The sequence below is a fragment of the Callospermophilus lateralis genome, chromosome 7 (genome assembly GCF_048772815.1).
Source record: "Callospermophilus lateralis isolate mCalLat2 chromosome 7, mCalLat2.hap1, whole genome shotgun sequence".
Classification (NCBI taxonomy): domain Eukaryota; kingdom Metazoa; phylum Chordata; class Mammalia; order Rodentia; family Sciuridae; genus Callospermophilus; species Callospermophilus lateralis.
The window spans coordinates 137,936,714-137,948,827 of record NC_135311.1 but is presented as its reverse complement, the minus strand read 5'-3'; the positions used below and the strand labels follow the sequence as shown (position 1 = coordinate 137,948,827).

General features: G+C 55.5%; 1 protein-coding gene across 1 annotated transcript; it reads left to right on the top strand.

Annotated features, from left to right (window-relative positions):
* The first annotated feature begins 3,397 nt into the window (after nt 1-3,397).
* On the top strand, nt 3,398-12,112 carry Spsb1 (splA/ryanodine receptor domain and SOCS box containing 1). Its single transcript, XM_076863385.2, has 2 exons — nt 3,398-4,226; nt 10,160-12,112. Exons 1-2 carry the CDS (start codon nt 3,533-3,535, stop codon nt 10,285-10,287), a joined length of 822 nt encoding a protein of 273 aa, XP_076719500.1. The 5' UTR covers nt 3,398-3,532; the 3' UTR covers nt 10,288-12,112.
* The last annotated feature ends 2 nt before the right edge of the window (nt 12,113-12,114 follow it).

Below are 12,114 nucleotides of genomic sequence, written 5' to 3'. Positions count from 1 at the left end.
AACAGGAGTCAGCGGACAGCGCTGGGCCAAATCCAGCCTGCTGAGTGTTTTCTTAAAGTTTTATTAGGACCTGGCCACACCATTATTTACCTGTTGTCTGGAAAGCCCAAAATAGTTGCAATCTGGCCATGCACAGAGGGAGTCTGCTGAGCCTTGATTTAGAAGAGACCTTAATCGTGGTCTGTTCCAGCCCAGCACTCCATGCCCTTGGGTCATGGCCAAAAGGCAGTGTCTGCCTGCTGGACCAGGTGTGGTGACCAGGAACACCGGTTAGCAGTGGTCTTTGTTCAGTGAATGGAGCACATTCTAGAAAATAAGAACAAAAGTAAAATGCACCAGGCCCTCTCTGGAACATTGTCTCTGCTGAGTTTTAGGCAAGCCTGTGACCCACAGGTGACATCCAAAGTACAAATGAACCAGTGGACACTCAGAAAAGTCAAAGGCGAATTCTAGTTGGTGTCCACCACTGTTGTGCTGCATGGCTTTGGGAGGCAGGGCCAGGGAGGTGCCCTGCCGGCCTGCAGTCCTGGGGGGGGGGCAAGTGGTGAGCTGCGCTCCTGGGGACTCCCAGGAAGGGGGCGTCAAAGTTGTATTGGGCTGGGCCAGGCTCTGACTTCTACACCTTCCACAGACCCTTCCATGCTCCAGTGGCAGAGCTGGTAGCTCATGGAGAGGGTCTGGCCCACAGAGAGCACATCTTGCCCGACAGAGAAAACTCGCTGGCCTCCGGTCTAGCTAAACCCGGGTTCCCTGTGCGCCCAGGCCCAGGTCGTCCCCCCACCCACTTCCCTGCCGTGTTGGGAGGCCTCTCCCCTTCACTTCCTTTCCCAGCATCTCCGCACCCCAGCCTCCTCTTCACTCCCACTGTCCCTGTGTAGGTGTTGGGGGACGGGGACCCCATCAATGAGAAAGTTCCCTCCTGCTGTGACGATGGAGCTGGCAGAGGCCATGGGCTGCTTGGCTGCAAGAAGTGGTGAAATCCACTCTCTTAGGACATCAGTTCCCTCCCCCGCCGCCTCCCAGGGAGCTGACCTCTGTGGTGAGCTGACCCAAGGACATGGAGGTCACTGGCCACCCATCAGAGAGTTGTCCAGACTCTCTGTTTTAGGGCGGTACCTCTGGGCCCTTCTTATTGAGCTCTGACTTTGGGAGACACTTCTGATGGCCTCCCCAGCTCTGCACCCTGTTCCAGTGGGGCCTGGGGAGGAGTTGGGTGGGGGTCACTCAGGGAAGGCTGAGGTCTAGTTCGCTGCCCCCAGCCTCATCTTCAATCCCTCCTGTCCCTGAAGTATGTGTTGCAGGGTCCTCCATCAGTGAGACTGGCCAGAAAGTTCCTTCCTGCTGTGACGATGGAGCTAGCAAGGTCTTAGGCAGCAAGATCCCATTTCTGCACCCAAAAGCAAGATCCCATTTCTGCACCCAAACCCAGTCTCCCCCCTCCGCCCGAGAGCTTGGATGGGGATTGTCTTTGGAGACTCAGTAGGCAGAGTCATTAGTGTCCACAGATCTTTTGGAACAGGGCAGTCCCTCAGCGGCAAAGAGGGACATCGCAGCTCTGTACTGGCCTGGCCAATGCTGGACACAGGCCCTAGCCTGTCTCTGAAGAGATGACCATGCCTCTAGCATGGAGGGAACCCTCTGTCTCACACCCAGAAAGGAAGGTGACAAATGCCACCTGCTCACAGGATAAGGGCCCCTGAGCACCCAGCATTCACATGGAATGTTCTACAGAGAGGGGAGTCTGCAGGAGGCCTGGCCTCCCTGAGGCTGTGGCCCCACCCCTGTGGTCTCTCCCCAGCTGAGAGGAAGGCGGCTCAGTTTGGTCCCACCACAGACCCTGCCCACCTGCTGGCCCTGCCGTGTCTGGGGCTAAACAGGAGGCCATTACTCTGTGGTACCCAGATGTCCCTGTGTCTGACAGCCTCCCCGACATAGACCTTTGGTGTTCTCTTTGTCCCTGTCTTCAGGAACCTTAGTGCTTCTTGGGACAGATGACCCAGTGTGACCCTGTCCCCAGGGGCCAAGCTCAATGGCCTCCACCCAGCTTCCTTGAACTCTTGTTGTTAAGTTTATTTATCCAGAAGCCTCCCTCCCCACCTTGTCCGGTTGATCCCAGGCTCCTGAAGAGATGACCGTGCCTCTGTGGTCATCTCCCAAACCCAGTGGCAAACATCCCTCCCAGAGGCCAGGGAGGTCTTCTTTGTTCCTTTATTCATTCATTCTAATCAGCTATACCTGGCAGCAGAATGCTCTTCGACTCAAGGAGGGTTTTGATGGTAGAAAGAACTTGGCTCTCGAGTGAGGCCCAGGAGCCCAGCAGGGCAGGTGGTCTGCCCCCATCTGAGGCCGGACACTGGGAGGTGGGGACATCCTGCCCTCCTGCTGCTCTTCCTGGGCTGCGGGGTGGGGGGGATGACAGGAACAGATGCAGTGAGATCTCTGTGTCCCCTAAGGAATCCAGGGGACAGTGAAGCCCGAGAGGGAGGAGAGCCCCTGGAGTCGGTCTTCCTCCCAGGAGGCCATTGAGACCTGAAGCGTGACATGTTGGCTTCTAGCTGAAGGGCGGGCGGACAGGAGAGGCAGCTGGTCTTCTAGGTGCTAGCCCCAGACTCGGGGGAGGGGGGTGGAAGTAAGGCCGCCCCCTCAGCTGAATGGGGACCTGCCCCAGACCCTTAACAAGAGCATCGCTGGCTCCTCATTCTGGGTGAGACAAGACCCATTGGGGGAGTTGCTGCGACCTTAGGGGTGCCAGGAGGCTCTGGGGCCCTTCCCACCCAGTGCATACACAGGTCCCCAGGTTGAGTTTCCGGTCCACGACCTGGCTCCCTTCCCAGGCTGTCCTGGGTTCCTGTGGTTGTCCAAGGCGCCTGGCTGTATTGGAGGAGAGAGGGGAAGGCTGGGATTTGGTGTCTTCAGCAGTCTCTGCTGCTCCTTGGGCTCTGCTGTCCCCTCTCTGCAGTGAGGCAAGGACAGGATGCCTCCCTTCCTTTTGACCATGAAGGTGCCCACTGCATCATGGCCGGCTCTGGGCTGCGCTGCCCGGGGCTTCTGCCCCCTGAGACCCTGATGATGTCCCTGGGGGTGTCCCCTGATTGTCTCAGGCTGACCCAACACATTGAGAATGGAGTCGGCCTTCAAGTCCAATCTCCATGCAGACCGCAGGGCACGGAGCCCCTTCCCTTTGTGACAGCATAGCCACGGGAACAGGGGAACAGGGGACATTTCATTCTGGGCCAAGGCTCCGGGCTGCCCCTTGTCAGGTGTGAGGGGAGCCCGGCGCCAGGCCCTGGGACACGTTGGCACGGGCAGCCCTGCTCTCCTAGGTAACTTTCCCTTCACCCCGCGCTGCTGCTCACCCGGCCTCCTGTTTTTCTTTCCATCCATTAGACGCCACGGAATGCTCCACAACGTGCGGAGGTCTCCTAGCAACCTTCCTTAGGAATTCTGCCTGGCCCCGGTTAGAGAGTGAGCTGAGGCCCGGAGATTGATGAGTTTGCCCTGGGAGCCGGCGAGAAGGTGAAACCAGGCGAACATGGGTCAGAAGGTCACTGGAGGGATCAAGACTGTGGACATGCGGGACCCCACATACCGGCCCCTGAAGCAGGAGCTCCAGGGCCTGGATTACTGCAAGCCCACCCGGCTGGACCTGCTGCTGGACATGCCCCCCGTGTCCTACGACGTCCAGCTGCTCCACTCCTGGAACAACAACGACCGCTCACTCAACGTCTTTGTGAAGGAGGACGACAAGCTGATCTTTCACCGGCATCCGGTGGCCCAGAGCACAGATGCCATCAGGGGCAAAGTCGGGTACACGCGCGGGCTGCACGTGTGGCAGATCACGTGGGCCATGAGACAGCGGGGCACACATGCCGTAGTGGGGGTGGCCACAGCAGACGCCCCCCTGCACTCCGTGGGGTACACGACCCTCGTGGGGAATAACCACGAGTCCTGGGGCTGGGACTTGGGGCGGAACCGGCTCTACCATGACGGCAAGAACCAGCCGAGCAAAACGTACCCGGCCTTTCTGGAGCCGGACGAGACGTTCATTGTCCCTGACTCCTTCCTTGTGGCCTTGGACATGGATGACGGGACCCTGAGCTTCATTGTGGATGGACAGTACATGGGAGTGGCTTTTCGGGGACTCAAGGGCAAAAAACTGTATCCTGTAGTGAGCGCCGTCTGGGGCCACTGTGAGATCCGTATGCGCTACTTGAACGGACTCGATCGTAAGTGTTGCCTGCTTTGTAGGAGGCAGTACCCTCCCCATGTCCCTGTGTTCCCTTCTGGGCTTGGGCTACAAGTTTATGCAGCTGTTGGACTTAAAGTGTTTTTAAGTAGATGTCCTCATGTATTCAGACACTCAAAGGCCACTCTTACCTGCATCTGGTTCCATGAGAAACTCTAGCCTGAGTTTGCTAACTCATCTGGCATTGCTTGATGGATGGCTGGATGCATGAATGAATGAAGAGTGGGTGGATGGACAGATGGAGTGAGTGGCTGAATGGATGGGTCAATGAACAAATGGATGGATGGAATGAATGGGTGGATGGATGGATGGATGAAGGGATGTATAGTTAGGTGAATGGATGGGATGCGTGGATGGATGGATGGATGGTTGAATGGATGATGACTAGATGGATGGGTGATGATAAACAAATAGATGGATGAATGATCTTTGTTTATCTCTGATTATCCTGCCTCCAGGTTTGACCTGCAGTTGACCAAACTCCAGCATGGTAGCCAGCATATTATTGAGTTGGGATTTGCAACCTTGGGGGTGCTAGGCCCTCTCAGATAAATGAAAAGCATTGGCCTCTGTCACTCTTCAGACAAATTTTGGGTTTTTCTCTCCTGGTGCTAGAGGCTCCTTTCAGACACTGTCCCAAGAGTGGCGTGTTCATTCACGGTGTCAGCAGACTCGGGGGAGGAGCGCGTGGATTAGAAACAGGCAGCAGCAACAGCAGGTTCTGCCTGCTCTTTTGGAAAGGGGAGTGGCTTCTGTTGGACTGTGTGAAAATAGTTTGTGTGTGGTGGGAGGCGGAGGGCTCTGTGTCTGCCTGGCGAGGTGCCTGGGCTAGCAGGAGGTCCTGGCATTCCAGAACTGTCTGCCCCTTGCTGGGCCCCACGCTGGGCTCTTTGCCTTACAGGTCCCTTCTGCTGCATATCCCACCTCTGGAAAGGAGTGGGTCAGAAAGCTCCATCCGCCCCGTGGGCTGACTGTCTTTAAGGGCAGGTTTGGCCTGACACCCTGAATCCTAGCCCTGCCCTACAAGCCAAATGGGCAGTGGGCAAGGCCCCCCTGAGGTTAAGTGCATTTGCTTGACCGTCTCACAGACTCCAAAACTGCAGGTTCTCCTGATCTTCATCCTCCTCCTCCCCCTCTGCCACCACCCACTTCAGTCTTTGGAAAATACTGAAACATGGAGGGTGGTCAGGCGTGAACTAACTCGGAAGGCTTTCTCTTTGAAAGCCTCCCCTCTACTCTGGCTCTGGATCCTCCCTTCTGGCTTTGTCTGAGGAGTGACAGGGAGCTAACAGCCAAATGGGGCAGCATGTCCGAGTGCAGGCTCCCAGTTGCTCCATCCTCACCTGGGCAGTGCCCTGAGGTTGTGGCATTCCCAGCAGGGTGGCCAGGTGTGCATCCAGCAGGTGACTCCTGAGGAATTCACCTGAGACCTGCACTAGGGAACCAAGAGAGTGAGTTCTGTGAGTCCATCTGCCCAGGTGACAGAAATGGGCAGCAGAAGTCCACCACCAAATTTGTCCCCTGAGTGATGGTAAAGGAGCCGAGATAGGCAGGGACTGGGAGCCCTGGGCATATGCTGCCAGCACTTAAGATCTTGGGGATCCCTGGCCCTTGGGTCAGCCTCCATCCTCCCAGCAGAGAGGTGCCATGGAGCTAGCGAGGTTAAGGTCCATTCTGTACCAGATGAGGGGACTGATGAGCCTACCATCACAGCCTGGCCACCAAGACTCTTGGTCCCTCTGGAAACAGGCCTGCCGATACTGTCACAAGTCCTGTGAGCTACACAGCTTTGCTGTCTGTGTGTCCTTGCACTAGTACCGAATACAGACCTGGAGCACCGCGAGGGGTCTGGGCCTATGAGTCCTGGAGATATAGGCGCAGCTCAGAGTTCTGCTGACACAGTCCCCGAAGCCCAGACACATGTCCTCTGACTAGGTGATGCTTATCCTGCATCTATTGGGAAGTTGAAAATGTTTGTCATTTTTCTTGTTTGAAAAGTTCTAGGGATTGGGGGAAGGAGAGAATGGGAATGTGTGGTTGGGTACTGTACCTGTGAGCTGGAATCTGCATGGAGACTCCAACTGTCACACCAGGACCCTCTTGGTCAGGGTTGAGGAGGCCTCCCCCACCCATATGCAGATGCAAACTGAGGCACTGCCAGGGCCTTTGGCTTCCTGTCTTCCCCCATCCTGGCCGGGCACGGTTGACTGGAGGATCCAAATGGGAACATAGACGTGCATGGTCAGTCCCTAGGACACTGAGCAGAACACCAAGGGTCGGGCATTGTCAGCCCCACGGCAGGACTGGGGTAGGATGAGGAGCCATGTGTTGGAGCCACCAGCGTTGACCTGCTTAAACAGATGCCCCAGGGGCTTGAGTCTGGGGAGCAGTGGCTCATGTCCTGTGTAGAAATGGACAGTAGTGGCAGCCGTGACAGTTGACTGGGTGAGAGGTGACCAGCGTTGGGCCGGGTGGGAGCTGTGAAGGTGGTGAGGACAGGACTGCTAACTGGTGAGATGGAGAAGCCAGAGGGTGGAGCAGGTTGAGGGGCCAAAGCTAAATTTGAAAAGTTCCTTCAGTACATCCTGATGGCCTACAAGCCTGGAGTCTGGGACAAGGGTCAGGGGAGAGTCACCAATGCACCGAAGGCATTTAGGGCTGCGCTCTCCCACACCTCTCATTCATTCCTTTAGCCCACGGACCAGGTACAGAATTGCACTCTTGCAGTGTGAGTTGGGTCCACGTCTCCCAGAGAACCGTGAGAGTCACGGCGGGGGCTCTGAATGGCGCCAGTTCAAATAGGCCATCAGGTGGCCTTTTCTCATAGACGTGCAGAAGGTGGCTCCTGGGCTCCTCCAGGTTCTTGACCTTCGGGTCCCTGAAGTGGGACCTGATTTGCTTTCTTATGTCTTTGCTGCATGTTCATCCACTATCAGTCTCTCTCGTTCGTGTCACTTGTTAAAATGAACTAGTGTCTTAGCCTCTGGGGAATGGGCATAGGACCAGGGGCCCTAGTCAACACGACAGTGCCCACCAGTATGGTGGACTTTCAGTGGGCACCTGGGCTTGTGGATGGAGCTGGATACAAGGCTCACAGCCCACAGTCAAAGGTCCTGAAGTGGGGGAGACCTTCTGGAATTGGTGCTGACACAGAATTGGTAGGAGGGACATTTCTCCGAGGCACAGTGCCCACATCCATTTCTGTGGCCAGTGTGTTTTGTCTCCGTCCAGCCTTTGAAGATAGATCACCACCCTGTGCACCGTTGTTTTGCTTCCTGCCTGTGACATCAGGGAGGTGTGACCTATTTGTGTACTTGTAGCCCCAGAGAGTAGACCCGTCCACGGGATGCCTGGGTGACTCTGGCATATTTTCACCATAGCCATTAACTGCCCCTCTGTAGCCAGTCCAGGAAGATCCCACAGCCCCTTCCCACACAGCAGGAACCCCCACACCCCACTGCTGCCATGTGGGGTAGAACGAGGTAGCTGCTGGGTCCTCTTGGAGTCTTTGGCTCTCAGACTGTGGTCCCCCAACTTTGGTTTCCCTGTCTGTAGGTCAGGGCCACAGTCCCCATAAGATAGACTATGGGTGCTCCACACCCCATGCCTGTTGCTGGTGCTACAATGTCACCCAGGCCTCTGCTGCACATTGCTCCACAGGGGTATTCGTGAGGTGACCTGGAACCCGTCTAGCCAAGAGGGTGGCCATGGGAGCATCCTCCCAGCCCTGGCTCTTCAGCCTGGCAGAGAACCTGGGCCACATTCAGTGGCTCTTCATGCTTTCTCAAGTGCCTTCAGACACTAGGGGAAGCCCCCGTACCCCTAGTGGGAGCCAATCTGCGTCCTCCAGGGAGGGGACTCAGGCTCTTTGGACCTCACGAGGGGCAGATGGAAGGCTCTGGGCAGCCATGGGTATGCACTCTTGAATTGCACCCTGCACCATGCAGAAGGGCTTCCTCTCAATGGCCACGCCCCAACCAAGAGCTGCCGCGAAGCACTTCAGGTTTTCAGGGTCTCAGCTGGACAAGGCTTTGGTCTGGATTTCCCTGTCTTAGGACAGGGAAAGTCATGGGCTCCAAGTCTTGTTGTGTGCAGGGGGGAATGAGAAGCCAGGTCCAGAGTATCCTGGGTGTAGACTGAGTAGGCAGGTGAGGTTGGAGGGGTCCTTGGTCCTGAAGGATAGAGGGTCACTTAGTTCAACCTCCTGGTATGGTCAGGGCTCCTGGATTTCATCCTGAGCTCTCTGGGAAAAGCCCCAGTTCAAAGCTTTCCATCAACAATGTTCACCATCTCGGTTCTTCTGTCTAGCCGTAGCTACAGGAAGGGGAAGAGCAACTAGGGCTTTCCTTCAAAGTCTGGAATTTAGTAAGTGCATTATCCAGCCTAAGATTTACTCTGTTTCGATAAAAGCCTCATTGACGTATAATTTGCGTGCCATCTAGTCCAGCTACTGGAGTGTTCCAATCATGGTTTCTAGTGGTACAACCATCACCACAGTCAGCTTCAGAACATTCTCTTCACCCCAAAAAGAAGCTCCTACCCATCACTAGACTATTCCCATTTCCCCAGCCATAAGATTTGCCTTTCAACATTCAAGGCTTTTAATGTCACTTTAAAATTGAATTGAGTTGCATTTATTTATTGTTCGCAGAGCTGGGATCTGAACCCAGAGCCTGGCACATGCTAATAAGCACATGCTGTTCTGAGCTTAATATTTTTGAGGCACATTGGTGAATATCAAAGGACTTTTAAAAATAAGAATACACTTTTTAATCAATGGAATTGAATTTTTTTTTCCCAGTTTTTTTGGTCTGAACTTTATTTTACTCCCAAAGAAGGCTCACAGTCAAAGGGAGACCATGGACAATGCCTCAATCCATTCATTTCTGCTCTTTCCACCCTCAGAACCCAGCAGGTGCCGAGCAGTTCCAGGTGTGCTCACCTGTGGCTGCTCTGGGGCAGAGAGCAGAGAGGGGCCGCCTTGGGGAGGCTGGGTGAGCCGAGCTGTCTGCGGTCTCAGCAGCCTTGGGGGCTGCCAAGCCTGAGAAAGGGTGATTTTCAAACTCCTGAGATGCCAGCTGGCCAGGTCCTCCTCTGTAGCAAGGCAGGGCCTGGGCCAGCTGGGAACTGAATGGAGAAGATTCCAAAGGCTTTAGGGGTAGGTTCCCTTTCTTCTGGGTGTCCGCAGAGCCTCTGCCTGGGAAATACCCTGATGGTGCCTGGGACGGTGCAGGGAAGTGGCCCTCGCTGTCCTTGGGGCATTTACAGGTTCCCTGAGCCACTCTGTAGGGTAGAAAGAAGCCCCAGGACCTGGGGTTTCTCTGGTTCCAACCTGCCAGTGGGAGTGGCCAAACCCTGTGCCATCAGGCTGTGGGGGCAGCTGACCGGAAAGGCTCCTGAACGCCACCACCTGTAACGTGGCTCTGGGCTGGTGTTTCTTATGTCTTAATGGGCTACAGCTTGGTGGCTACAAATGTGGATGCTGGAAGCAGTCTGACCCAATTTGGGTTCAACCTGTATCCTGGCATGTTAGGGACCCTTTCTAGAACTCAGTGGTTCTCTGCCATAAATCAAAGACAGGAACAGTACCCAGTGGGGAGCCCCGGGATGGCCTGGGTTCAAGTCCCAGCTCCGTCTCCGACAACCCATGCAAGGTATTTAGACTCTGTCCATTTCCTCTTCTCTAAAATGGGGATGATCATCATGGCATCTCTGTGAGCGCATCTCTCTTGGCAGCCATCAAGGGCACTGAATGAGTCAGTGTGGGCAGAGGACTTTGGAAGCTTCTAGGTTAGCTTCTGTGCACTTAGAAATCAGCCTTGCTATTCACTCATTGCAATGCTGTGAGCGAAGGTGGCCTCGTGCGTGTGGACGCTGACACTGACCTCCAGTTCTCTCTCTGGCTTTTCCCAGCCGAGCCCCTGCCGCTCATGGATCTCTGCCGTCGCTCGGTGCGCCTGGCCCTGGGGAAGGAGCGCCTGGGTGCCATCCCGGCGCTGCCACTGCCTGCCGCCCTCAAGGCCTACCTCCTCTACCAGTGATGCTCTGCCCCAGGACTGCTGCCCGACCGCCACCTGGTGCCAACTCACTGAGCCACCGGGGCCACCGCACCCTATGCCTGAGACCGCAGCCTGCGGCCACAGACAGAAGTGCCTACTCTTCCTCCTCGTCCTGGCTGCCTCTGCCAGACCCGGACAGATGCCGGCTGGGGCTCTTCTCCCTGTCCCCGGCGCTGGCAGGGGGCAGCGTCCCGGCAGGCGGGATCGCAGCCCCTCCTTGAATCCAGACGCAGAGAATAAACTCTACGAAAGCCACGTGGAGCGCCTGTCTGCTGGGGGGCGTGGTTTGCTGTCCACACCTCTGGGGAAAGGCTGCAGCCCCCCGGGGGTCCCAGGTGGTGGAGCTGGCAGGAAGTGCCAGGGCTCAAGGGCAGATAGCAGGAGTGGGAAGGGCAGGGCCAGGCTGTGCACATGCAGCTCAGGATACCAAACGCCATGGACCCGAGGCAGAAGCCGAGGTCGGACCTGCCACAGGCAGATAAGCACCCAGCACCCATCCCCGTCAGCGCCCGTCCCCTGTATTTATTCTTTTAACCATAACAAAGGTCGTTTATTTATTCCATTTGGAAAGGAAACCTCGTTTGGGTCACCTCTCTGGCGCGTTCTGTTGCCTTTCCCCCAGCTGCTGCCTCCGCAGGATGTGTGTGTGGCACCTGTCCTTCCTGGGCCGTGCCCGTGGCGTGGTGCCCTGGTGCTCAGGCACAGAGTGTCTCTGTTGTAGTTCCCTCCTTTCCTGAAGCTCTGCGCTGAGTCCTCAAGCAGGCCCCTCAGAGAGACTTAGCCTCACGTGCAATAGGAGTGTCTTAGGGAGCCCACCTGAGAGGGCTGTGCCGGTCCCCAGGTCCCCAGGTAGCCACTTACCTCTTGAGTTCATATATCGTTGCACATGTTTGGATTTCTTTTGTCGTCTATGATTTTTTTTTTTTTTTTTAGTGTGGGTTTGATTTTGCATCTGCTTTTCTAGATGAGATTTCCCAAGTGCATCCTCAGAAGCTCTGTGTCCCAGAGGACCCCAGAATAAAGAAAAGGAGTGAGAGGGTCCCCACCCTTAGAAGCCACAGGCAGGGCAGGGTGAGGAGAGCAGGCGTGGGGTCCACCTCACAAAGCCAGTGTGAACCTGCTCAGCACCTGCCTGGGCTCCAGGCCCACACGCAGGAGCTCCTCTTCCCGTGACCCCGAGGGTGGTGACGGGTGGCCAGCAGCAGGATGCCTGTCCCCAGCCACGCCCCCATGTGGTGTCCCAGCACCTTTTGTCTTGAAACCAACCCCCTTGGAGTCTGAGCTCTGTTCTTTCTGCACAGGTACAATAGATGACTTTATTTGTTTGAAATGTTTAATATATATGCATAAATATTTGTCCATAAGAATTATGTTTTAAGCAGCTGCTGTAGGGTACCTTTTTTAAAAAATAAAATTCTTCCAGTGGAGTTTATTTTTTAAAGCACAAAACTGGTGCCAAGACTGGGTGAGGAATGTAAATTACCCCCTGAGTATTTGAGGGTTTTGTTTTTTTGTTTTTTCCTTTCGGGGAAGGGGACCTTAGCTGTCGGGCTCTTGAAGATTTCTCTGCTCTCGTTTCAGGGTGGGTCACATTCTGACACTCTTGCACATGACAGAGGTTCACTTGTACAGGCTCCAGCTTGCTTCCTTGACCAGTGTCCTCCACCGGTGCTGATGGATGCGGGCTCTCTGCCCCCCTGGCCTTCACTCCCTGGGACCCTCCACCCACCTTTCTCTCCTCTCAGCCCAGAGCCTTGTGGCGTGTATAGTTTTGAAACTCCCGTTCTATTTTATGATGGTTCATAATAG

Excerpts from the sequence above, each read along its gene's own strand:
- Spsb1 (XM_076863385.2), top strand. The coding sequence starts at position 3,533 with ATGGGTCAGAAGGTCACTGGAGGGATCAAGACTGTGGACATGCGGGAC. Across the intron at positions 4,227-10,159 it reads CTACTTGAACGGACTCGATC|CCGAGCCCCTGCCGCTCATG; the intron begins GTAAGTGTTGCC and ends GGCTTTTCCCAG.